At 33.2% G+C, this 26,635-nt stretch overlaps 1 protein-coding gene across 3 annotated transcripts in view; it reads left to right on the plus strand.

Annotated features, from left to right (window-relative positions):
- Positions 1-26,635, plus strand: part of LOC130892823 (synaptic vesicle glycoprotein 2B-like) — a 34,279-nt gene that overhangs the window by 298 nt on the left and 7,346 nt on the right. For all 3 annotated transcript variants that reach the window (XM_057798476.1, XM_057798477.1, XM_057798478.1), the window contains exons 2-7: positions 4,298-4,501; positions 7,394-7,556; positions 11,543-11,721; positions 17,699-17,883; positions 22,180-22,337; positions 25,824-25,971. In XM_057798476.1, coding sequence (XP_057654459.1) covers positions 4,298-4,501; positions 7,394-7,556; positions 11,543-11,721; positions 17,699-17,883; positions 22,180-22,337; positions 25,824-25,971 — 1,037 coding nt within the window. The remainder of the gene's footprint in view (positions 1-4,297; positions 4,502-7,393; positions 7,557-11,542; positions 11,722-17,698; positions 17,884-22,179; positions 22,338-25,823; positions 25,972-26,635) is intronic.

Below are 26,635 nucleotides of genomic sequence, written 5' to 3' on the forward strand. Positions count from 1 at the left end.
ATTTATTCATATTATCTTAATTCAACACTTGGTAGCAACTCCATATTTTTAATTTATCATCGAGTTATCATGTTTATACATTAACAAACAGAATGATTCACAGGTATAGTCAGTTTTTATTTTCATGAAACAAACTTTAACAATATCTGATTCTTCTATTCCGCTTCCGCAAATATATCGTATATTGTTCATTCTGAGAAAGGGTTTATTTTTTATATACAAAGCTTCTTCCACTTGCTTAAGTAGATTGTGTTTTTTATTTCCTTCTAGCGCTGTATCAACTTCCTACATCCATGTCTTCATCAGCTTTCCTTTACTTTTCCAGTAATCAAAATGTATGAGAAGATTTTACATTGTGGCAAATACATTCATTTGATATTTTGAACTAAGCTGAAAACAGCTACGTTTGAATTGAGTTACCCTGTATTTTACGGTCTCAAGTTATGGTGCAGAATCTTCGATAGGTCTAACGCCTGTCCCATCTTCGATTATCACATGATCTCTTTCGTGGTCGACCTCTACTCCGTGTTCCAATTGGGGATCTGTTATTTTTACCAATCTATTGGACTCATAATTGTCTGATGTTTTCGCTTTTTCCTCGGTCTAATAGTGCTTTTCACGAAATCCGTCTAAGAATTTTAATTTCTCCAACGTTTTGTTTCGTTGACACTTATCCTCTTACCTCGTCATATGACGTATTTGATTCTCTCTTCACATTATTTGATTTTCTAGCTCTAATTAGCATAAAATGAGCTTTTTTGATCTTATCATGCATATGGTTTTTTCATTCGAGATAGTCATATTACACTGTTTTCCTATCAGATTGAAGGTAATTAATAATCTTTGAAGATCATCTTGATTGTCGGCACTTATGGCGTCATCGGCATAGCGCAGGATTTTGATCACCCATTCCGTAACCTTGGCCTAAAAAAATGTTGAACACAAACTAAGAGGCCAAGATGGCTGAGCTTTTAGTGAGAATTTTCTAAAATACAAAATAATTCTCAATTTGATCAATATGTGCTGACATCTTCGAATTGAGTTCGGAAACATTTCAGAAGAGCCTCGTATATATTCTACGTTCATTCATCTACCACTAACGCCGGATATGAACAAAGATAACCCCTCAAAAACAACCTTACAGAAGAAACTCTTCATGCCATTTTAAACAAAAGCATATCTCACATTAGATATTCGTCATATAACCAAAATATTAAGCAAACGATTTCTATCTCCCGTTTTTGTGTCAAACAACACATTCCTTGGAGAATTATGACTATACAAGCCAAAACAAAGTATTAATAAGTCAAAGAGTCCTTCCAGATAAGTCAATGGTCGCATTCAACTTTCGAAACCGTTGAGCAGCTGTTATAATACTTTTGTGGAATCATTCGGTCGCGCATACGTTACAAACTCAGCACGTTCTGCAGCGGAAGCCATGTTTGGAGCAAGTACAATTTATGCTAGGTAGTAGTAGCGGAGGTGAAACATAAAAATAATGAACAAAAACTGAAACTGAGCGAGACATTTAACAAATGTGTTCTGCTATGAAACAGTTAAGTTGTAGCCTTTCTTATGAAAAGAATGATCGAACTTGTTATGTTGTTATGAGGTAGAGGGAAATGTTAATATTTTTTATATATTCGTACCACTTCATAATGTAACACTTGTTAAGTAAAATAAAAGTAATTTCGTTTGAATCAACTAAATACAACAAAACGCAACCAAAATAGCGTTTAAGTTCCAAATCCTCCTGACGAAAACTAAGAATGGACAGAAAACAAAAATGGCTGCTGCGTTTTCGACATCAGTTTCTTCTCCTCAAACTTGATGGACATTAAATATTAGTGAGTTTGGCATCATATTAACCTTGATTTGCTGATCCTAGTCGAAACATATTATATCTTCACCTAGTGCTGCTATTTTTCGGCATATTTTTCCATACTATTTACCTAAATATTTATGTAATCATACTTGAACTTACGAGAGTTTCTTCTGTAGCTTATTCTGCATTTACCTATTTCATTTCAGCATTGGTCGCCTGAATATTGAATATTCTACATTAAAACCAATACACTATTACATGCGTTTGAACCAATTGTTCAAGCGTTTTTTTCATTCCGAAGAATGATTCGTCATCTGTGATTTGTTTTTCTGATTCTTTCAAACACTTCTGGCAAACAAATGCTGCTGTATCATTCTGACTTGACCATTCTCGTTACTCTAATGGATCGGTGGCAATATATCCAGTTATTCCGACCAAACAGGCGACCATTTGTTTCGAAATGCTTCGTGCGCGAACAACTTTTGTTGGATTTGGCTTGTCTCTAAAGATCCATACAGTCGATAGTTTTTCAGTTTTGGGTTCATATGCATAGATCCATCATTCGTCATCTGTCATGATCTTATTGGCGTCTTTTGAAGTACTACGAGTGAATTTTTTTAACAATTATATGCATCAACCGACGCGAGCACCTGTCAAGGTATGCAACATCAATCGCTAACAAATATTTTTGACAGTCAAATGTCTGTACAATATTGATTGTATGATGATCACATTACGATTTTGGACAACAACCGAACTTCACGGAATTCATTCTGTAGCGGAGTGAGACCACGAGTGGATTCCAACAACCTGCGAAGCACGTTGACTTGCTTTGGTGCTTCATCGCCAAAAGTCGAAGCAAGCTAATAGGCGCACTGCTGTTCGTTTAATCCACGTCTTAAGTCATAGAAAATCATCGGCCAAAAATGTTGACGATTTATTTCCTTTTTTGACCAAGATAAATGTTTCAAGTATGTGTAAACAAATCAAATTGCACTTGTATGATAACACTTGAGCTGAGCATTAAAAATGTATTTGTAAATTCTGATGGCAAATTTGACATATTCACATCAATGTTGCCATTTTTAAACCAAAGTAGCAAGCCTCGTAGGAAACATAGTCAATATGAGCCAAATTATCGTAAATGTCAAGTTTATATTGGTACACTTTTTCTTCTTCATTTTTTACTTTGATCATTGAAATACGTAGCTCCCATAATGACTTACATCTTCTTTTATGTGAAGGCCGATTCGTTTACTGTTACGTCGTACATATATTCTAACAAACGTTATTACTAAGAAAACGTTAATTTTACGTACAGGAATATGAATAGGACAAATCCAAAGGGAGACTAATTATTGCCGTATTTTACATTCCTATCAATTCTATAGAATTTTATATGGGTTATTATTCCACGTTAATATAGCATTTTTAGTCATTTTTAAGATATCCAAGAATTTTCATATTATGATTGCGGTTTCGATCGCTTAATTTTAAAATGAATATCCTATCATTAATGTTGTAAGCGAATATTTCTTGGGCATGTAATAATGTACTTTTATAGCAAATAACGCTTGTTCACATATAACAGTAATAATTAAAGGGGAAAAATAAAGCTATTTTCAGAGAAAAATCAAAGAATATAGTATGACGTAGCCAACACAACGGATGTTTCTATAGATTGTTTTAGAAATTTCTATGAAAAAATCAAAATCCGGTTTGTCCTATTCCATCATTCCACTTTCTTATGTAGTCGGCATACACCGCTATGTAAATCAGACTCATTTGTATCTTATGTGTGTTTCCTTCAATTCATTGCTAAATTGATTGGATTTCCTCCATGATTCATAAGAATTATACCGAGTTTTAAAAGCTTCCTTGTTGCACTCCTCTGGCAATTACAAAACTAATTGTCATCTTCCAGCTAACTCATACTACAGTCCATGTTTTCATATATTCCCAACCATGTTTATCAATTGTTAACTATTTTATCTATTTTCTATTATTTTCCATATTTCTTGTGTTTATACTCCTCAAGGCTTTCTTCAAATATTTAAATCATCTATTGTACATATTCTTGTTCTATCTTCGATTACTTTGAAGTATCTATATGGTCCAAGTGTGTCATTTAATAAATTGTCTTTCTCTTGTCTTACTATATCATCAATTCTACGTTCATATAACTTGTTAAAATCTATAATTTTTGCAATAGGTTGGAAGGATGCGTGCCATTATTGTTATTTTTCACTCCTCTGGACTCCATTCCATATTCAATTTGAATTCCACATCCTTACTTTCTAAGTAATCTAGTATTTACTTCTTCATTTTAGTTATTTTCAGTATTTTCTATCGCTTTAATAACTTCGTTTATTTTTATTTCTGCTACTGGTTCTACTGAAGCAGAACAAGAAATATTTCGTTTATTTGCTGATTATCCTCAGTTCATCTTATTATTTTACTATTTTATTTCAGGTAAACCTGGAACTACTTTTGAGGATAGTATCACAGCTACCGAGTTCGGTAAATATAATTTTGTATTGATACTTATGATAGCAGGTCCTTGTATAGCACAGATGTTGAATACTGTCGATCTCTCGTATGTACTACCAATTGCGGAATGTGATTTGGGGCTAACATTAGAAGACAAAGGAATACTAAATGTTGTAACTTTTGCCGGTGAGTTAAAATATGTTAATCTATTGTAATTTTTGTCTATAGCGTAAGGTGCATAGAATATTGTAATTCAAACATCACAGGGAACTTGCTGGAGGCAGCCGTCATATAATTTTGTAATTGAGAAAAAGTGGAGCTGGTACAGGATTCGGCAGTGTGTCCACTCTGGAAACACACTAGTCTGTAGGTAGAAATAAATATACGGTAGTGAGTGTTTTCGTGGGTAATTAGGAGTGAGGCTTTTATAAAGTTGTCGTTATCCTGAATAACGTAAGTAATTGTGCGGAAACTCATAACATGGGCATATTCATTCCCATGAGCATCACATGCTACAAATAGAATCTTCTATAGCTTTGATGTAATCATATAGAACGGTATTTGGAATGGAATGCATGACAATTGCTTGCTCACATTTTGGAAATTTAAAGGCAGGGGGCTTTGTTAGAGTTGCATCAACATACGATTTTGTGTTATGGAGTGGGTTTTGTTGTGATAAGGATGTTGGAGTTTGGTTGTTTATAGTAGTCATTTTTGTGCGTAGTTCTGGATGCCAAGACTACAATGCTGAAAGTGTGGGAAGGATCAGGAGTCCTGAAGACTCTGCGAATTATATTGTAGGAAAGGAAGTTACCTGATGTGTTGCTACGGCACTGCAGGGTTTCTTATTTCTGCTGGTGTGTAATTTCAACTCACATATAAATTTTTAATGGTCACATACAGTTATTTACACGTAGATAACATTAATTACCCAGATAGACAAAATGCGTGGGCACTCGTTGGCTACCTGACTAGGAATCCTGAATTTACTTGTTATCAGAAAATTTATATTCTGTTCATTACTTTCTGACTGACCTTATAGATAAGTATCCTCCTTTTCCCGTTTTAAGAATCCAGAATCTGGGACAAAAATACAATGTATCCTTCGTCGGAATTTTTCTTTGAGGTTATTTAAATAACAAAAAATTGAAAGGTCCGTTGGATTATTATTTTAATTGAGTGAATAAGAAAAGCCTGTACACAATAATTTTGAATAGGTTTGGTAATAAAGAAGCATTTAGTTCCAACACTTGCTGAAAGAAACTGATTCCATTGGTAAAAGATCTTGAATTTGTTGCAAGTTATAAATTCTTCCAGATCTTCCTCAAGTTTTAACTTTAGGCCGCTGGCGACTATATCCAATATTTCAGTCACTTTCCAAATATAGAAAAATATAGAACACTTTTTATAGCAAAGTAACATTTTTTTGCTGTCAAAGTATCGTGTCGTGATAATCATGCATTGAATTAATCTCACTAGGTTGTAATTTTTCAGTAATAAATAGATTTTGCAATAAAATAGTAAAATAAAATTTTACAATAAATAGAAGATTAGTTTCAATCCTACAACCATAACGTAGAATAACTGGAACAAGAACCGTAACATGGGGTCACTGGTGACTAATTACCAAGTATCAAGTCACTTTTCTCAAGAGGATAAAAATAAAGTAACCATTTCAAATAGGCTTTTAAATTCAGTTAAACTTTTATATAAAGATGAACGATGAGATACAAATATTCATGAACAACAATATAAGAAACAAATTTTTCTAAATAAAAAGTCAATTTTTGGATAAAAACTTAAAATTAAGCTTCATTAAGCTGTACAAAAAATGTTGAATCGATGCTCTGAACACATATTTCTTGAACGAAATCGTGGGCAAAAGTTACAACGGGTTTCAGGGTTGTTGTGGTAGAGCATTTTCTGAATATCCAGGCTAGTCACGAAGATATTGCTGCAATTGCTTGGGAAAACGTTGAGATTTTCTGCTCGTCTCTCCATTTGACTCTACCAAATCATCAGCTAATTTTTTTAAGAAGTTTGTTCGAGTATCATCATTGTGCGATGTTTGAAATCCACGCAGTACAAAAAAAATGATACCATCAGCTTCTAGCATATCGTAGAAAATTCAACTGTTCCTGTATACAAATTAATAATAGACAATGATATAAAAGTAATAGTGTTTTGTTGATAAATTATTTTTTTTCAATTGAAATTTGTTTTAAAAGCATATAATATTGACGTTTCGACCTACTTTAGACGAAATTTTAATTGAAACGAGAGATTTAAGAAGTGAGAAATTGAAGATATTTATTGTATACATGTTAGATGAAGAACATAAAATGATATCAGTGCAAGCTTATTCTTTTGAAACTGAATAAACTGAATTAAGTAATGTGAGTTGCCTCCTTGACCTGTAATCATATTACGATAACGCCCTGACATATTTTCGATCAAGTCCTCCAAGTAATTTTTACCCAAATTTTCCCAATTATTCATTAATGCCTCTTGCAATTGTTGAAGGTTTCCTGGTATCAAATCTATGGTTCGCACATTTCTCCCAATTTTGTCTTACGAATACTCAATAAGGTTTAAGTCCAAGCTACGCGCAGGTAAGTCTAAAGCTACAATATTTAAGTCTTCAAGTTATTTGTTATCTTCCCTTCTATAAGTGATATATCCATGGCATCAGAACCATCAGCTTTCTCACTGTTTGCTATTTCAATGTAATTTGATCAGGCACTAAATTTTTGTCTTCATCTTCGCTATCCTCTCCACCCAAAGTCTATTTTTACTATGTATTTTCATTCTCGGTGAAATAGTTTGATGATACCGTGAAAAAAATTAGACGTAAACCGCAACGCGGGGTCAAAATCTATCACCCAAGGAATATCTGGAGCAAGTACAGCCTTGTACTTTTCACGCACTTAAGTGTATTGCAAAAATCAGTACGAATGGGTCATGTGGTGACTCCACGTTGTGGTTCTAGGCTTTTGAAATAATTATGGAAAAGTTTTGGAAGTTAGAAACTCATATAAATATATAGTAATATGGACAATTTATTTTTACAACTTTTAGGGATGATCACTACTGGCATATACTGGGGTTATTTATGTGACGCCTTAGGTAGGAGGACTATTATTGTTTATGGTTACCTAGCTTCAGGTTTATTTGCTTTAATTGCTGCTTTATCTACTAATAAATTTGTGATGATAACTGCCAGATTTTTAGCCGGTGCCATGTAAGTACCTTTTTGATATTTTTTCATTCATTTACTGAAAGAATAATAAATTTCCATACAGAGGACTTGTTACCATAATTTCATAAGCATTAAGAAAGAAAACACTAGTTTTTATATATGCTGATCATCAACCATGTTTCACTTCAATTCTTTCTTTATCTTCTGCTGTCCTTTTTAGAACTTATTCGTGATATTTTTATCTTAATCTTTTTTAGTTCCTTGAATGTATTCTAAAAGAAATCTGTTTCTGAATTTGTGAATACGACGTACTTAACTCCTTTGCCTCTCTTCTTTCATTTTTTTTATCGTCTCAACTATCAATTGTGTTATAATCACATCATTTTTAGATCAGTCTCTTTATCTTTCAACAATTCTCGCTTACCAAAAATATGTCGTGAGATTAACTATTTCCATTTGCATTCCTTGTTTACTTTCCAAAATATGTGAACCTTCTAAATTCTACATGAAAATTGAATTACATTCTGAAAGATAAAGCAGTTGAAATTAACCTCAACTGCCAACGTTCTCGCATGCATATAAAAACATTTAAGTAATAAAAAAATTATTAAGGACTATAATCGAGCCACTATTGAAGAAGATGCTGATACTATTCCACAAGCTTCCGTTGAATAAAAATCCATATATCACATAGAGGACTATTACTTGTGATAGAGTACAAGGCCCACTCCATATATTTTGAGATCCTACGCAACTAGGGAAGCTAGAGCTAGCAACACTTCATTATCAAATACCAAGTAGTAGGCTTTGATTGCATTTGAGTCGCCGATGTAGTTTAATGATGAGAAACGTACTGGTAAGCTTTGTTCCTCGGTGATTGCTGAGAACATTGAGAGAATTGGGCCAAAATCCAAGAAGATACAAGATACATCTATCAAACGATTAAAGCAATTCTTGGTGTTAAATCGACTTTAGAAAATTGGATTTTACATCAACATCTTCATGTGAAAAAATTGTTACTTGTTCGCACCACATACTCTTAACAAATTCCAAATGGCGTAGTAATTAAGCATTACGCGAATAACGATATTCTGAAATAGTGATAGGTGATAAAAGATAAAAACCATTCTATGAAATTCCTACCCGCCACTACAGTCTTCTGTGGATCTACAGATTCGTCAATACTAACAATGGGTAAAAATAAAATTTTATGAAGAAAGTTACAATTTTCTTCCGTAATACACATTGGAAAATAAATAAGCTTGAAGATGAATGCAAAGTTACAGCAAACTGGTACACAACAAAATGTTTTCTTGACTTAATCGTGAGTTGTTGTTGTATCACAATAATGCATCATCACATCATGCACAGCAGACAGTTGAATTTTTAGGTGAAAATAACAGTCATAGAAGCTTCGCCGTTTTCGCCTGAATTAGTTATGTGTGACTTGTGTAGTTATTGTTTATTCTATTGAAATATTGACGTAGTCAACGTTTCATGCCAAAGGATAAGTTAACTAAGTTGTAATTTATGGAACCGTTGGTGATATTCATACTGAATACACTGTTACATCAACACTCACAATTATATTATCTGACGCGATGAACCTTCAATCTTTGAAGACGATAACTTATCGAAACGCGCTTCAGTGATAGTGTGAACAGGGTATTCAGAGAATAAGATAGACGAAGAAATTCATTTTTGGACTTTTTAGAAGAAGACTTCATACTGTAGAAACGGTTTTGTAGAAACATGAATAAAAATCATGTGTTTGAATAGCTCCAGCCTAATATTAAAATAGAACAAAAATAAATCTGCATAAATCGTTATTGTATCAAGATTTTAGTTTCCCCATTTTAGACAATACTCTTGTCTTTATTTCAATACCGTAAATGGTATTTCTGTTTCGAGTTACACCTTTCTGTTTTTCCGGAATTAATTTAAGGCATGTTTTTGAAGATTCCATACTGTTCTTTTGTAATTTTCCGTTACTACAATTTGTTTGGAACAAGTACCATCTTCTCACCACACTTTATTAAACTCACACTGTCTGATTGGATGATACAATATTTGAGTAATTTTCCTTTGAACAATAAACTTTAAATTTCACTCTCTATTACAATACATGAATCAATTAGAAGATCCATGAATTAATAAACCAATTGGTGGAAATTGAAGTCATATTTCATATGAAGAAATTTGTTCATTATTTCACCAATAGATGGTAATAATATAATTTCTATATAAATTGCAATATATGGCGCTATTAATAAGAATTAAAATACAAATTCTCAATAATTCCTTTTGATACAAGGTCTTCTTCTTCCTTCTTGTATGGTAGGTTTAAAACCTGTTTCGTTTTAGTACCCAGTCAATTACATTTTCTACCTTGCACGTATTTCTTATGTTTCCACTTCTTTCTCCGTCTTAAAGTGTTTTCCCTGGTATTTTCCTGAGTACTTTCATTGCCGTTGTCTCTAGTAGTCTTTTAGTTTTAGTTGTATTGGGTCTTGTCTCTGCTATGTATGTCATTATAGGTCTCATTGTTGTTTTTTATATTCCGCTTTTTGTTTCTTTTGTGAGATTATTTTTCCAAATAGTGCTGTTGAGGCATCCTGCTACTTTATTTGTTTTGACGACCTGCTGTCGCACCTTATTCTCGACATCTTCATAGCTCGTTATGTCTATTCCTAAATATCTAAATTTTAGTACTTGTCAATTTCTATTTTGCAGCGTAGATGTTCCTTAGACGTGGTCATGTCGTCCTTTTTTTATAACTTCGTCCATTATTATATTGAATAAAAGGGGGTTTAATGAGTTATCTTGTCTGATGCCGGTATTTACAGGTATAGAATTTGTCAACTTGTTATTAATTCTGGCTTGGACTTGGTTATGGAAATAGATGTGCTCGATGGTCTGAGCTATATTTATCGGAATGTCTTTATTATATAGCAGGTGTATAACATCTTCAAGTTGAATGCGGTCAAACGCTTTCTGGAGGTCTATGAAACACATATATGCTGGTTTGTTATATTCTATAGATTTCTACTTGTCTGAATACAGCGTCCACGCATGACCCTCCGGATCTAAAGCCTTGTTGTTCTTCCGACAAAGATGTAATTGCGTTAATTTTGTTTGTTATTACGATTGTGACTAGTTCCAAAGTTGTGTCTAGTAAGTTTATGCCCCTATAGTTATTTGGGCACTTTCATTTTTTAAACATTGGAATCATTGTACTAGTTTCTCCACCTGTCAGGTATCTTGCAGTACAGTATAATTTTTTTGGTCAGATTGGTAAGTGCTGTTGTTAAACTGTCTCCTTCATATCTTAGTAGCTCGTTTGGTATACCGTCTTGCCCGGGTGACTTCCTAGTTTTCAAAGCTTCAAGGGGATTCTGTACTTCTTGCTCCCTGATATATAATTCTTTTTTTATTTGTGGTATATTAGTAAGTTTATGGTTGTCAATTCCTTTAAATAATTCTGTCAGATATCTTTCTCATTCTTCTTGAGGTATTCTGTTAGTTTCTGCAAATTCTGTTATTTCTTTTCCAAACAACAAGGCGCAGACAAATGGCACTTTTATCTGAGGATTTGCGAGGATTGGGCGCGAATGAACGCGGGATTTTCAGTTTGATAGGAAATGCCATATGTACGATACTGATGGCGTTAAGGCATTGAAAGGTGGAATGCTATTTGATATTGTAGAAGTTCGCTATTAATTTTCTTTCAAGATAATATGATAGCCAGCGACATATGTAGCGTAGTCGAGCTACTCTTTACTCTGGATACAAAGATTGTCCGATCTATCTGCATTTAAACATGTTGGGTCGCAGGTTGCTCAAGAATTCGCAGCATCCTCCACAGACTTCAACAGCAATTTCTTAGGTGGGTTCGGATTAAAGACCCCAAGAAGTTATCAACTACCCTATAAGAAGTGTCATAACACATTATTAATCTAACTCTTCTAAATGGAAACTACTTGTTAAAATCATCCATTTCTTCTCTTAGTAACTTAAATAATTTTTAGCATTAACGGTCCATTTGCTGCTGCAACCTCTCATATTACAGAATTTCATTCCAACAAATACAGAGGGAGAGTAAATATAATAAGAGGAATATTTCTGAGTGGAGGGAGCTTGTTATTGCCCATATTAGCATGGGCTATTTTACCAAGAAACTGGGACATTAACGTATTTGGATTATTTGGTAACGTATAATAATTGTTATATGATTACAATTCATATTTCATTACATTAGCGAATACCTGAATTATTAATAAAAAGTGAGTTCCGTTCGGTTATTTAAAAAGAACTTGTACGAATAGAGAAATAATATTCATTGTACAAAAATCTACGACTGTTGAATAAATTTTCTACATAGCTTTGGAATTTTTGTAGGTACTTATCGTAGTGTGATACACGTTTTGTATGCCTTTTTCTGTTGCCGTCTGTGTTTTCAAATATGTAGTAACATGTTCTTTTAACTCGTAATCATCGTTGAAGTTTTGACCTCCTAAGAAAGATTTTAAATGTAAGAAGAGATTAAAGTCGCTAGGAGCAAGGTCTGGGCTGTGCGGAGAATAATCAAAAACCTCCCAGTCAAAGGAATATTGTTTATCTCATTCGCATTGTGAAAGAGCGCATTATCGCGAAACAAATATCACATGTCCGCTCTTCTTCTATATTGTTCTTGAAGTGAGCATGCGTGGTGAGAAATTGATAGAAAAATAATGTTTTTTCTGTCCCAAAAACCTAGAACCTATGAGTTTCAGAAGTTTCAAGATTTGCTTAGACTTTATTTTCGTTCGGGACGAAGTGAGCCTTAATTCCATCGATTGCCATTTATTTTCTGAATTTTGTAACTACCCATCCACTTGTTTTTGTGTTGCTCAGTAAGAACTTTACTTTCGGTATTGCTTAAGCATTTCTTCAATTGTTAGAACCAGTTCATCAATAACGAAAGACGGACGTCTCTATCGTGGAGCACTTGCTCAAGTCCTTGTTTGTAACATGTGACCCATTTGCTAATTGTTGGATCACACGCAGATTTCACAATCCGCAGCATTTTCAATAAATGATGACTTCATAACGAAGTACTGTATTACTTCTGTATGCTGCGCATGCTCGGAATGCGATCGTACAACTGACACTGATAGAAATAGAAACGGAAATTATATTGTGGATATAATTCCTAAGAACTTAGTTATAATGTGAAGATAGATGTGTATTTATACTTAATAGTCAATAGTGTCTTGGAAATTCCCACTACGGCATATAATAAAAGTATTAATTATTTCCAGCCCACAATAAATTGATAGTTAGAAACACTGGAAAAATTTGACATTGGGAATTGATCTTCATTTTCCAGCTGATTATTTTTAATGAGGAACTATTACTTTCCTACTATATATACTGCTAAAGCCCTACATGTCATTCAAATGTAAATATACTGAGCTTCAAGAATGCCTAACATTTTTCTTGTCGGCAATAAGGAAATCGATGAATTATGTCACATTTTCAAATTAAACATTAGTATTTTCAAGATACAAAAGTCAATAAACGTTTCCACAAGATAACAATTTTGAGCCTACAAGTCTTTCAGGCACGTTTTGTTTTAACTTTATAATTGATTTGTCCACCAAATATGGAAGATGACATAAATGAAATTAGAAAGAAAAAAAAAGATCTCAGAGCTGAGACAAAAACGAAGAAATTGAAAAACAGTGCCAGCATCTGCAAAAGAAAAATAATGTTATAAAAACATAAATAAATAGTGTCAAAAAACAAATGTAATGGTTAGAGAAGGAGAGAAAAAAAATAACATAACCATGAACTAACGACACGGGAAAGAGAAATGAAAAAGAAAATTAAACAAAGGGCAGAGGAAGAAAGAAGCAAATGAGAGATGGTAAAAATTAAATTCAGCAAGCTTATAATAGAAGACGAGGAATGGAAATGGAATGAAAACAACGGAATGTTGTAGAAAGCAAAAAACTAATGACGTATTTAAGCATGGACGAAAATATAAGATGCGACCTGGCAACGAAAACGGAAAAGGCAAAAAACAATGAATATAATACAAATTTTGAAAGTAACATGAAAAAAAAACAAAAACTATGAAATAAAAGCAAAAGCCAAAAACATGTTTAATGTGGCCACATGGAATGTAAGAGGTACTTTCTACGAAGGAGGTACAAAGATACTGATGAAAGAAGTAAAAAGATATAACGTATAATAGGTAAACACAGCAAGCACCATGAAACAAATGTCAAGGGAGGAAAAAGTAAAATCCATAATAGCAGAGTAAAAAAAAACAACAACAAACCGGGGAAAAATGAAATTACAGCTGAAATGTAAAAATACGGAGGAAAAAAATGCAGAAAGCAGAGAGTTATACGAATTAATTCAAATTATATAGGAAGAAGAGAGCATTGCCAAAAATGGAGGAAAGTACTAATATGTCCGATTCCAAAAAAGGTGATAAACTGCTTCGAAAATTATTGGGGAATTGCATTGTTAGGTACCTGTTATAGAGTGCTAACGAAAATAATAATGAGCAGACTAGAAAAATATGCCGAGAAAATACTAACGGAATATCAAGCGGGCTTTAAAGCTAATAGGTCAATAACGGACCAGATTTTCTCCATAAAAGAATTACAAATCACCTGCTATGAATACAAGATATCACTTTATTCCTTGTTTATAGATTTTAAGCAGGCATATGACAAAATAAATAGGAACAATATCTACGCAGCACTAAGCAAATTAGAACTACCGACAAAAATAATCAGATTAGCTAGACTAACCTTAGATAAAACAAAAAATGAAGTGATATGGAAAGAGTATAAGTCTGAAAAATTTCATGTCAAATAGAGGACTTGGACAAGGTGACCCTCTCTCCACTGTATCATTTAATATTGTTTTAGAAGTAATTATCCAAAATTCTAAATAACGAATGCCAATGTCTAACTTTCTCAGATGACGTAGCGTTGATAGCAAAATCCAAGGAGCACTTACAGAAAGCAGTAAAAAAATTGAAAGGGGAAGCCAAAAGTTTTGGACTTGAAATAAATCAAGAGAAGACAAAATATATGATCATGGGACATACACAGAGAGAAACAGAAGATTACTTGTCCTTTAGGACAACCAGACACAAAGAGTACAATTTCGAAAGAGTTTCCAACTTTGTGTATGTAGGAGCAGTAATAAAAGACAAGGGAGTAGAATAATTAGAATTGAAAGCCAGAATAACTAAAGGAACACAAAAATTCAGAAGTATTAGATCAGTGATGAAGTCAAAATACGTATCAAGAAAAACAAAAATAAGAATATATGAAAAGGTAATAAGACCCACCGCAACATATGCATGTGAGACATGGATATTAAAAAAGGCAGATGAAGCCACGTTAAAAAGATGGTAGAGGAAAATACTGAGAGGAATCTATGGAGGAGTACCCATAGAAGAGGGCTGGAGGAGAAGAACTAATAAAGAATAGGAGGAACTTTATGGAGAAGCTACAATAAGCTCGTTTATTAGAGACAGAGAGTGAGATGGTTGGAGCATGTTGAGAGATTATATAGAGAACTGATGCCAAAATTAGTACTGCAAAGAAGACCAATAGGGAAAAAGAGAAAGGTGCAACCAAGTTGGTATGACTGTAATGGAAGACTTAAAAAATAATAATGTGAAAGCTATGAACAGGAAGGAATGGAGAAATATTATGTGGAATGTGCAAAATAGAGGAATTTGTTATATAATATATAAAACTATGTAATATTACCATTCTTGCCCTAGGTCTACATGGCCTGTAGAGCATATTAAAATATATACTTGATTTAACTCTTAAGATGTCGTGATCAACGTTTGTTTAGAAAGCCATTTTGGTATTGTACTATTATAACCTATTTTAAAACTCTTAAATTTTGTTCCAAAACTATTGCGACACATGTGACTCGGAGCTATGGCTCTTTCTTTAATCACTAGATAGTAAACCAGATATTTGTAAGCTAGTTGTTTTTTATTACATCTATTGTCACCCTATTTGACACCGTGTGTGACTTGTAGAGTTGGGGCCTCATAAATGATTATATATATATATATATATATATATATATATATATATATATATATATATACAGTGCGGTATGGAATAAATTCAATAATTGCTAATCCAAGAGATATTTTCAAAAACCCTCGGACACGTCAATTTTATTTTTCGACGAGGATTTTTTTGAAGAAAAAATTAATATACAGGGTGTTCTCAAAAAAGCTGGGCAGGTAGCAAATTTGTTTTTTTAAATAGACACCCCCAATTTTTTTTAAACATTTTCGGATACCTTGTAAAATTCTAAGCATTTTTCATGTAACACTTCCTATACCTAACTTTAACCGTTTTGAAATTAGAGGAATGAACAATTTACTATTAAATTATAAGTAGGCTATAACTTTTTGACACAAAACAGCACTTTATTTCATTTTGCTTTTAATTCGATATTGCCTAAAGTGTCTTTCAATTTCTAAATATCTATCAAAGTATCTTTTTGCATGGTCGCAATAGTTTTTTCTTTTTGAAAAAACATTTTTATAATTAATTTTATTATCAAGATGCGGCTTACTGAGACGCAAAGGATAGAAGTTTTAATCATGATTGGCTATGGGAATAGAACCAGAACGCAACAGGAAGTATGCGAGTTATTTAACCAAAAATATCCCGATCGGACTCCAATTTCGCAATCAACAGTAAGTAAGATTGAAAAAAAATTTCGAGAAATTGGTCATGCTCCAAAGTCTGGTAGACCATCTGTTTCAGAATAAACACAATTGGATGTTTTATTAAGTGTCCAAGAACGGCCGCATGTTACAACTAGAGAACTGGCCTCAGAATTAAATGTTAGTAAAACAGCAGTGATCAAAACATTACATAAAAGCAAATACCACCCTTACAAAATGCAAGTCCTTCAAGAACTTTATGAAGACGATTATGACAGACGTCTCGAGTTCTGCGAACGTTTACAAGCTATGTGCCTTGAGAATGAAAACTTTGTGAAAAATATTGTGTTTTCGGACGAGGCTACATTTAATTTAAATGGAGAAGTAAACACGCAAAACTACCGTTATTGGTCGGACGTAAATCCGCATTGGATGCGCGAAGGCCATACTCAGTATAGGGAAAAAATTAACGTATGGGCGGGTATTGTAGGAAACAGTATTGTAGGGCCTTTTCCCATTGAAGAAAGTTTAACTAGTGAAAGATATTTGCAGCTTTTACATAACGATGTTCTACCAGCCCTAGCAACGTTATAACCGGGAGAGAATTCACCTAATGTAAACATTTGGTTCCAACAGGATGGCGCCCCGCCACATTATCATGCACAAGTTCGCGCATATTTAGATCAAATTTTGCCGAATAGGTGGATTGGAAGAATGGGGGCGATCGAATGGGCTCCAAGGTTCCCGGACTTAACCCCTTTAGACTTTTTTCTGTGGGGTTACATAAAAGGAAAAGTTTTTAAAACAAAACCTGCAGATATGGAAGAATTAAAAAATCGTATTACTCAAGAAATGCGACGTATCACACCACAAGTCATTAATAGTGTCCAGAATGAATTTATTAATCGGTTAGGTTGCCAGTTAACAAATGGAAGACATTTTCAACATTTGTTAAAATCAAATTATATAAACTATATATATATCTATATATATATATATATATATATATATATATATATATATATATATATATATATATATATATATATGTGTGTGTGTGTGTGTGTGTGTTTGTGTGTGTAAGTGTGTGTCTCCACTAACAGCTGACTCTCCGAACTAAGCATAACACATATAGTCTTGATAGGTGTGAGAAATGGTGCTCACATTGAACTCTTATTGGCTTTTATGTGAATCCGATTGAGCTGCTCTTTCGTTTTATGTGTGATAAATATCACGAAACGTTGAAAAGTACTATTAATTCTAAAACTGGTACCCAATCCTACAAGTTTTAATAAAGTTATTTCCAATGTGGCAGAATCATTTATCTAATAATCGTGAGCTTTTGAAGAAATAAACTCAAGACAATCTTATGTCACAATATGCTCATTTTAATACGCGTTTTTAAAATTCGGATACATAATATTTTTCACTTAATACAAATACAAATACTCAGTAGCGCTTACTTATATTACAGATCTCCATTCTTGGAACATGTTTCTGGTGTTATGTTCAATATCGACTATATTCAGCGGAATTGTATATATTTTTATACCAGAGAGTCCTAAGTATCTTATGTCTACAGGACGAAACAGGGAAGCTCTAAGAATAATGGAAACTATGTACTCTGTTAATACAGGTAAAAGAAAGGAAGATTTTCCGGTGAGTGCAGCTTGACATATTAAACGAAGGTGTTTCAGTAAATGTATTCACTCTAATCATTCACTCATCTTTCTAATTATTGAATTCATGATAGATGGATAGCTGGAATTTACGGAGTTCGCACATGTACGGTGATCTAAAATATAGATTGTGTCCCTCCTTACCTAGAGTTAGAGAAATTTTTACCACATCACTTCATTTAGTCTTTTCAGATAACCTAAGGCAAATACACGCTAGTCTCTTCACCCTGCTCAACTGTCAAGTTTCTCTATTAGGTGATTTCCTTATTGGTAAAATTATTCTGAAGTGAACAAAGAGGTATGCGTGTATCAACTTGCCCGTCTAGGTATTCCTTAAGCTTCAGTCTACACATAGATTTCTTAACGTTAGCACTTATTTACCCAGTTAGTTTTTCGGCGAATTACCCTTTTAGGTCTTTCAGACCGAGGTTACAGTTTGTGCGTGATTTTTAGGTAAGACCAAAAAATTTATAAATTCTGAATAGGTTATAATTAGTAGTATTTTTCGATATAATTTGCGAAAATGACATACGAGGAAACCCATGCATGGCACCAGAAATTCGTAGATGAAATGTTGATGGAAGAAGATGATGAAACAGTCCCCTTAGATGGCGATGAGAGTTTATCTGACTTGAAAATACAGATTCAGAGCAAGACATCGATAATGAAGATGTCGAAAATTTGGCGAATGAGTGACAGGAACCATACAGAATTCCGTATTTTATTTCTAAAGACGGCTCAAAGTGGCGAAAACATGTTGTCTACAAAACAAATGTGAAAACAGGCTCGATGAACATAGGGCGAAATTAAATTGGAAAAAAAGCACTATGTTAAAAAAAATAGTTTCTTACACGAATGAGTACATCTGATCTAAATCATATGACACTAAGGACTTAAGGACTTATAACACTACCGATCCAATAGAACTGAAAGCCTTTATTGGTCTACTATACATTTATTTAGAGGCAATGAGATGGTGATGGAAATATTTAGATTAACAAGATTTCAGTTTCACTTGGCCCACATCTGTTTTGACCAAAAAAACACTGAAAGAAAAAGTTTTGACAAATTTGCTGCATTTCGTGAGATTTTTGACGAGTTTGTATCAAATTTACCCAAGAAATATAATCCTTTAGCTTGTCTAATTATAGATGAACTATTAGCTTCATTTAGAGGTTGTTGTGCATTCAAGATATACATACCAAGCAAGCCAAATCGGTATGGTATAAAAACTTATGCCTTAGTTGATGCTAAATTATTTTATGTAATCAAGTTGGAAGTATACTTGGGAAAACAACCACAAGGACCTTTTGCTGTTGACAATACCAATCTTGCACTAGTTTGTCGGTTATGTGAACCTGTCCGTGGAAGCAATTGAAATATAACAATGGACAATTTTTTACTAGTAAAATTGTTGCCGGCACACTTTTGCTTGATTATCATCTGACAATAGTAGATACAATGCGCAAGAATAAGCCACAGATACCTTGAGAACTTATTATGACCCGAAGACCAGAGAAGAGTTTAATATTAGCCTCTGTTTGCCTTTGACGAAACGTCCACGTAAGAACAAATGTGTCATAGTTTTGTCGACGATGCACCGTGATGAAAAATTGGATACAATAACAGGAGAGCCTGAAATAATCGTAGATTAGAATCTCACAAAAGGTGGTGTCGATGTAGTGGACCAAATGTCTAAAGCTTACAACTGTGCACGAGCAACTCGTAGATGGCCACTTGTTGTTTTTTATGAACTTTTGAATGTGGCAGGTATTAATGCATGCCTAGTATTCAAGAGCAACAACCTAACATCAATTCTACGCCGAAAATTTTTAGAGCAGCTAGGATATGAGCTTGTTCAGGATCATATTTCAAGAATATGAGACTTCCACGTACAATTCGACTGTGCCTTCAGGAAATATGTGGAAAAGAAGCTGAAAATGTTCTTGCAAACCAAAATCAAATTTAAGGCCGATGTCTGCTATATCGTCCAAGAAAAATAGAAAAAGCAGGTACAAATGTAACCGGTTCCTTTGCTTAGAACACCTCAATGGAATTTGTCATGACTATTATACAGGGGAACTGGAACTAGAGTAGTTCCAATTATAAATGTTAGTATAAATGTACTTATATGAATAAAACATATTTTCTGTTTGGTTTGTAAATTAAATTAATCCTCCTAGAAGCTTTTCAACTGAAAAATATTATTTTGTTTTATGCATGCCCATTATCAAATATATTGCTGTTCTATGGTATGTATGATTACATATGGTTATTGTGTACAACAAAAGTATAATAGAATGTATCAAAAACTTAGCGAGGCTTAATAAAAGCTGTATAACGGACTTATTACCGCAAAAAAAATAACAACTGACAATATTATTTGACTTTTTTAGATATCGGCCTCTCAGACCGACGTTGCAAGAATTTTACTTCTACAACACGTTGCAGGTGGAGGGTTAAACAAAATGAGACACTACAAAATGTTTACATGCAGCTCTTGTAATTATTCTTTATTCTAATGAAATATTCATGTAGTCAACATTTCACGACGTTTCTAAGAAAATATACCGTACCAAGAAGTTGAAATGTGTTACACCTTTCTGTTTTTTGGGAAATAAATTAAAGAATGTTTTTGAAGATTCTATACTGTACTTTTGTATTGGTCTTACAATAATAGTGTACGTTAATCGCAGTACGTAGAGGCTACATCCGCAACTTTTGTCTGCGTCAGCTCATTATTATGAATGATGTAGCTTTGATGTTCCATAAAAGTCTACTGTTCATGATATGTCCCCAACGTTTGACTTCCTTATTTGAAATACCACCAGCGTGGTATACCACAATCAACTTTCGTTGGATCTTAGTCCGTCGAAGAGTTATGGAATTTGCTGCTTTCATCATGGCATGTTACTTCTGCCACATCTTTCACTCTTGGGGTAGTTGAATGTATGAGTCAACCGCTGCTACATTAAGTGCGTCCAAGTACCATTTTACCTTCGAGTGGTGTTTATAATGTCGCATACGGTACCTTGAAGATTACCCTCGGCATAATATCCACAATGTGTATCTAAATTTTTTTATTAGCTCATATACTACTCGGCTCAACGGTATTGAAAATGTTATACCGAATTGTGGGATACCTCTTTTGGTGGTTTCATTGCTAATCTGATTTTGTAGGGTTTTTATTGATAGCATCATCAGAAGTAACGAATTTTAGTTCCATTAGCAATTCTCATCTCCAATCTCCTATATTTTAGCAAACACGTCTGAGAATTTCAACAAAGCCCAGATGAAATGTAGCTCTTTCTGTGGGACTATATGTAAGCTAACCGTTAGATAGATGTCTTCAATATGATTTTTCGGAATATTTTGCTCTCTATAGAGATGATGTGAATCTGAAATTACTTCGCTGATGTATCAAATGTTCAGAATTCCATTATAAGTGTATGGGGGGTTCTAGCTATGAATATGTTATTTTTACATTATCGGCCACTTTCTAATGCTCTCTATGGAGATGATGTGAATCTGAAATTACTTCACATGTTTCTTTCGATACATTACCTGTAAATTGTGGAGTGAGTAGAGGAGTGTTTCCTCCTTCATCTCTACGTGAAGGTTCCATCATATCTTTTAGATGACATGATTGAGATCAGGCAATCGTTTTGTATTTGGCTGTTTGTTAAAGCAGGGTGCTAATGTTACAGAAAGATCGAAAGTCCGACCTTCTCCCTCTGTTTGTCTTTGTATCGTACTCTGCTAGTTCCCATGGTATACCACCATTAGTTTCCGGTGGATTTTGCTTCCATCAAGACATGTCACTTTTTCCACGGCCTTTACTCCTGAGACAGCTGAATGTTTGAGCTCATCATTTGCTAAATTGATTGCGTCCACCTCCCAATTGAGCTCCAAGGGGCATTGTATGAATTTCCAATTCATATTCCGTATGGTAATTACCTTGAAGATTGGTTATTCAAATATATTTTTACAAATGACTGAATGTTGGTGCCATCTTTAATTATAAATTAGGTATTTAAGGTGCAACAGCAAATTATTATTTCACTATCTATCACTGCCCTATTTGATCATATGCTTCACAGTATTCTCATTGTGTTAATTGTTTTTCTATACGGACTCTATAAAAAAAGAAACTGCTCTAAGAAATATATTTCCCAAGATACTTCATTAATTTTCTTACTGAAAGTGTGAGATTCTTAGTGATAATCTACAGGTAGGATTATATTCACTCGGAAAATAAGACACTTTTCCATTTTAGATAAAAGAACTAATAGAAGAAGTGGATAATAAACAAGTAGTAGGAAACGTTGGAGGAGCCTTAAAAAAAACTTTCATTGAAATAAAATATCTTCTGCGCCAACCTCATAATACGAATTTATTACTAGCCTGTTTCAACGTTTTTTCATTGTTAATAAGGTAAATAAATTATCTTCAATAGAACTCGGTATTAACAGGATATCTAGGATGTCACATATACATGGTATTTAAGCTATATGGGTGATTCCGTTCTAACTGTGATTTTTTGTATTCAAAATTTCAAGATTTTAAAATTTAACTTTTCTAACTTTTTTATGCATATTATTCATCTATTTTACTGTAAAAATAAAACTCTAAGAGGAATTTACTACAACTTCAAAGTATCACGAGCAAGACACAAATGTCGGATTTTGAGTTCCACGGTACTGACTCATTTATCCACGGTACTGACATGGTAACTTAAGATATTAAACAACAAGTGCATCAATTTTCCTCAGTTTGATCATAAACATTAGAATTTATAAGGTAATTAGTTTAAATCATTTGTTACGACAAAAAAAATTAATAATTTATCGGTAAATTCTAGGAATGGACATGACACGGTACTGACATGGTAACTTAAGATATTAAACAACAAGTGCATCAATTTTCCTCAGTTTGATCATAAACATTAGAATTTATAAGGTAATTAGTTTAAATCATTTGTTACGACAAAAAAAATTAATAATTTATCGGTAAATTCTAGGAATGGACATGACACGGTACTGACATTCATGTGATGTAGTATAAGTTTTCTTTAAGTGGCAAGTTATATTGTATAAAAATAATGTTTAAATATCTTAAGAATTATTCAATTAACACAAAATTTTTATTAATTGATTATTAATTAATGACTAGTACAAAAAAACAATACAGGACATTGAATATCACAGTTAGAACGGAATCACCCATATGTCAAAGTATGAAACTAAATACTAAACACACTGTTCACACCACCACTAAGTTAGGTGTAAGGAATATGCCCATGCTGTTAATATGCCCATCCGCTGCCATTCTGAATAGTTTAGCTTGTCTGCTAATAGTCTGCCGAGAGGCTATAAGTGATTCACATGTAATTTGCTTACTATAATTGTAAATACAACATCCTAAAATAGTTCTTTTTACCATTATTTTAGTAATAGACTCAAATAAAAATATGTTGAAAATAACCCAAAAAGTATTAACTCTCTATGTTGTTAATATGCCCACTGTCTATTAGAGCCAATATGCCAATATGGGCATGTTATCTCCGGTTATTAATTAAATGTTTATTTCTATACCAGCTTGTCTTGAAGATGTCACCTTATCAAACAAAAAAATTCGTTCTCAGTGGACAGAAGATGACCTTAAATTGGACTTAGTAGCAATAGAAAAAGGAGGGTCAAAAAACTGTGCTTCAAGACAATATAAAATACCTCGCAGAACTCTTAATTGTTATATTAATCAAAATATCATACATCTAAAATGTTACGAAGATTTGTATATAATTATTGTGAACGAAATGGTCTTTGTAACCTGTTCTCGCAAGTAAAACGTCTTGCTGGCCGTCACTGGTTGAAAGCATTCTTAAATAGACACCCAGAAATTTCTCCTAGACGAGCTCAAAATATGAATCCTGCTAGAGCACAGAAGCTCAATAAATATATTGTTTCTGATTATTTTGAAAAACTTAAAACAGTTCTTCTAGAACTTGACTGAATGGATAAATCTGAGAGAATATACAATATGGATGAAAAGGGGTGTAGGTTAACTCTACATAACCAACAAACGATTCTAGCTAAAAAAGGTCCAATTAGTGGCACCAGAACACGCCAAAAATTTCACTGTCGTTGCTTGTGGCAACGAAGAATTATTCCCCCAGCAATTTTATTTAAAGGTCAAAGAATGAAACAAGAGTGGCGTGACAACTCACCATCGGGAACTATGGTCACCATGAAGAAGAAAGCAAGCATGACCATTCAGACATTCAACGAATGGATAAAACACAAATTTAAGCTTCCAAGAAAATACGACATGGACAGGTTTTTTTGTATTGAACTCGTCACAAAGACCGATTTATAACTAAACAAAAGTTTGGGGAACTATTCTCTATCATTTGGGATAAAGCAGTAATCTCACAAAATATAATATCAGGTTTCTCTTCAATAGGTAACTATCCGTATAATCCAAATGCTATTGCAGAAGTAGCTTTTGCGCCTAGTGTTTTAACAGAAAGAAATCTAGAAGATTACAATAATATCGAAAAAAATTGCGGAGTAGAAGAAAATCAAGAGTTTGGAAGGGAGGCCTAGACATTCCAGTTGTCAACCGAAGAAAAACATATCGCAGATTTCTGGTTGCTATAAATTTGAATCGAAGCGTCACAGTAATGGTCGTCATCATGTAGCTCTTCATCGGCAGAAACTTTAACAGGAAGCTTTTCTTCGAAAAAGGAAGCAAAACACAAAATCGATAAGAGAACATCGGATGAAAATAAGATGAAGATAAATCTCAGAATTCCAACTTGGAATAGAAAACAATAAGAGGAAGACAAGTAGTCATAAAGATGAAAGCTTCCTGGACGTTAGTTTTACCGAACTGTTGGAGACACCCTTTAAGGATAACCCAAAACCAATCAGAAAAAAAAAGTTGAAAACAGTAAAGCCCTTATTGTGAAGAAAGCAGTTTTTTCTACTGAAAGAATTGTAAAAGTTACCAAAGCGCCAGTAAAAGTCACCAAAATAGAAAAAATCGTTTCAAATATCTAGGAGAAAAAAATAGGCACAAAGAATCATGGTACTACAAAGCTTGCCAAGAAGATGTTAAAAAAGTTGATGCGATTGTGGTCGGTGTGTTCAGTGTACTTTTACGAAGAATGCGTAAGACTCACCAAGAATGATAAAATAAATTTTGTCTGTTTAGATTGCTGCTAATTTTGTCAGTGTACAGGTATATTTGTTGTTTTGTTGTGATACATTCTACTTATTTTTTCAGAGCGTGTTTACGCACGAATGAAAATGTATATTCAGTTTTTCCGAAGTATTATTTAGTTTAGTTTATTAATTTGTTGTCATCATAAATCTGATTTTTGAAATAAATATATTCAATTAACGATAGATTTAGGTTTTTAACCAAATTTGACCATATTAACGACTGGGCTGGTAATACGCCCTGAATCATCAGTATCGAAAAAAAAAACAATATAATGAAAAAATAAAGAACAAATAATCGTGTTCATATCCATAAATTATATCTTCAAGAATGAGGGTACGCTTTCTATAAAATATCAATGTACATATTTACTTTTTTCTAATTTGTATCAAGGTTTCTGCTTAACATATGAATATTTACTGCATCTACCTTACACCAATAATACTCACAGTAACACAATTACTTTAGACTTTGAAGACGATAATTTGATTTTCGAAACTCACGTCATACAGTGTAATTGTGAGTGTTGGTGTCGTGTTACTGTGAACAGTGTGTTCAGTATTCATATTCGCAGTTATAATATTTTATTTAGGAAAAGTATTTTAAATATAGACATATAAGTTTTAATGTTTAATTTTCAAGTATATATAATATTTGCTATTATCAGGGATCAAATCATGATTTATAAATTTCCAGCGTGAACACTTTGAAATTATGGCTTCCGGGAATTTTTCAGTCCATAAGCGATTACCAAAATATCCATAATGGAAGTAGCACTCATTTATGTATCATGCTAGAACAAATGTCACCTAACGAAGAAACAACCGTGGAAAACTGTGATGTTGTATGTAAATTATTATTGACATTTTAACATAAGGGCTTTTCGGAAAATAAGATTTAAGGTCAGGTAAATAATCTATCAGCTGATTTTGTATCCTAACCCAGAACCAGATTTTTATCGTAGTTTCCGAATTTTGCATTCAGGTTTCCGTGGAAATTTCAAATTTCAAATTTTAAGCATCGCTTTTGATTTTTATAATTTTTGTGTACGTTAATTCTTCTATGATATTTATTTTAGTCGTAATATATTCTACATGTTCAATAATTCTTACTAAGCAGTTATTGAACACTGTTCACTATAGTTTGGTACTAATAAGTAGATATAGTAAGCTATCAATTACGCTGCTCATAAGAAGTAATACTATACAAGGAATAAATACTTTTCAAAATTCAAAAAACCATAGACAAATGGAACAATTAGTCATACTGGCCTACCAGGGTAAAAGGGTCATTTCTTATAACGACGACCCCATTAATTCGATTAGTTTTTGAATAGTCTAAGAGCTGGTCGCCACTTCGTCTAAGGTACTTTCACAAGACAAAACCTTTTTCTATATCTTATACAATATATTTAAAGTAGAAAAATCAACTTCTGGTAGGGTTAGCCCACTGTTTTTTGCAAATTGCAAATTATTTATTTAAAAAAATGTATCTCCACAAATCTGGCT

The sequence above is a fragment of the Diorhabda carinulata genome, chromosome 4 (assembly GCF_026250575.1).
Source record: "Diorhabda carinulata isolate Delta chromosome 4, icDioCari1.1, whole genome shotgun sequence".
Lineage (NCBI taxonomy): Eukaryota > Metazoa > Arthropoda > Insecta > Coleoptera > Chrysomelidae > Diorhabda > Diorhabda carinulata.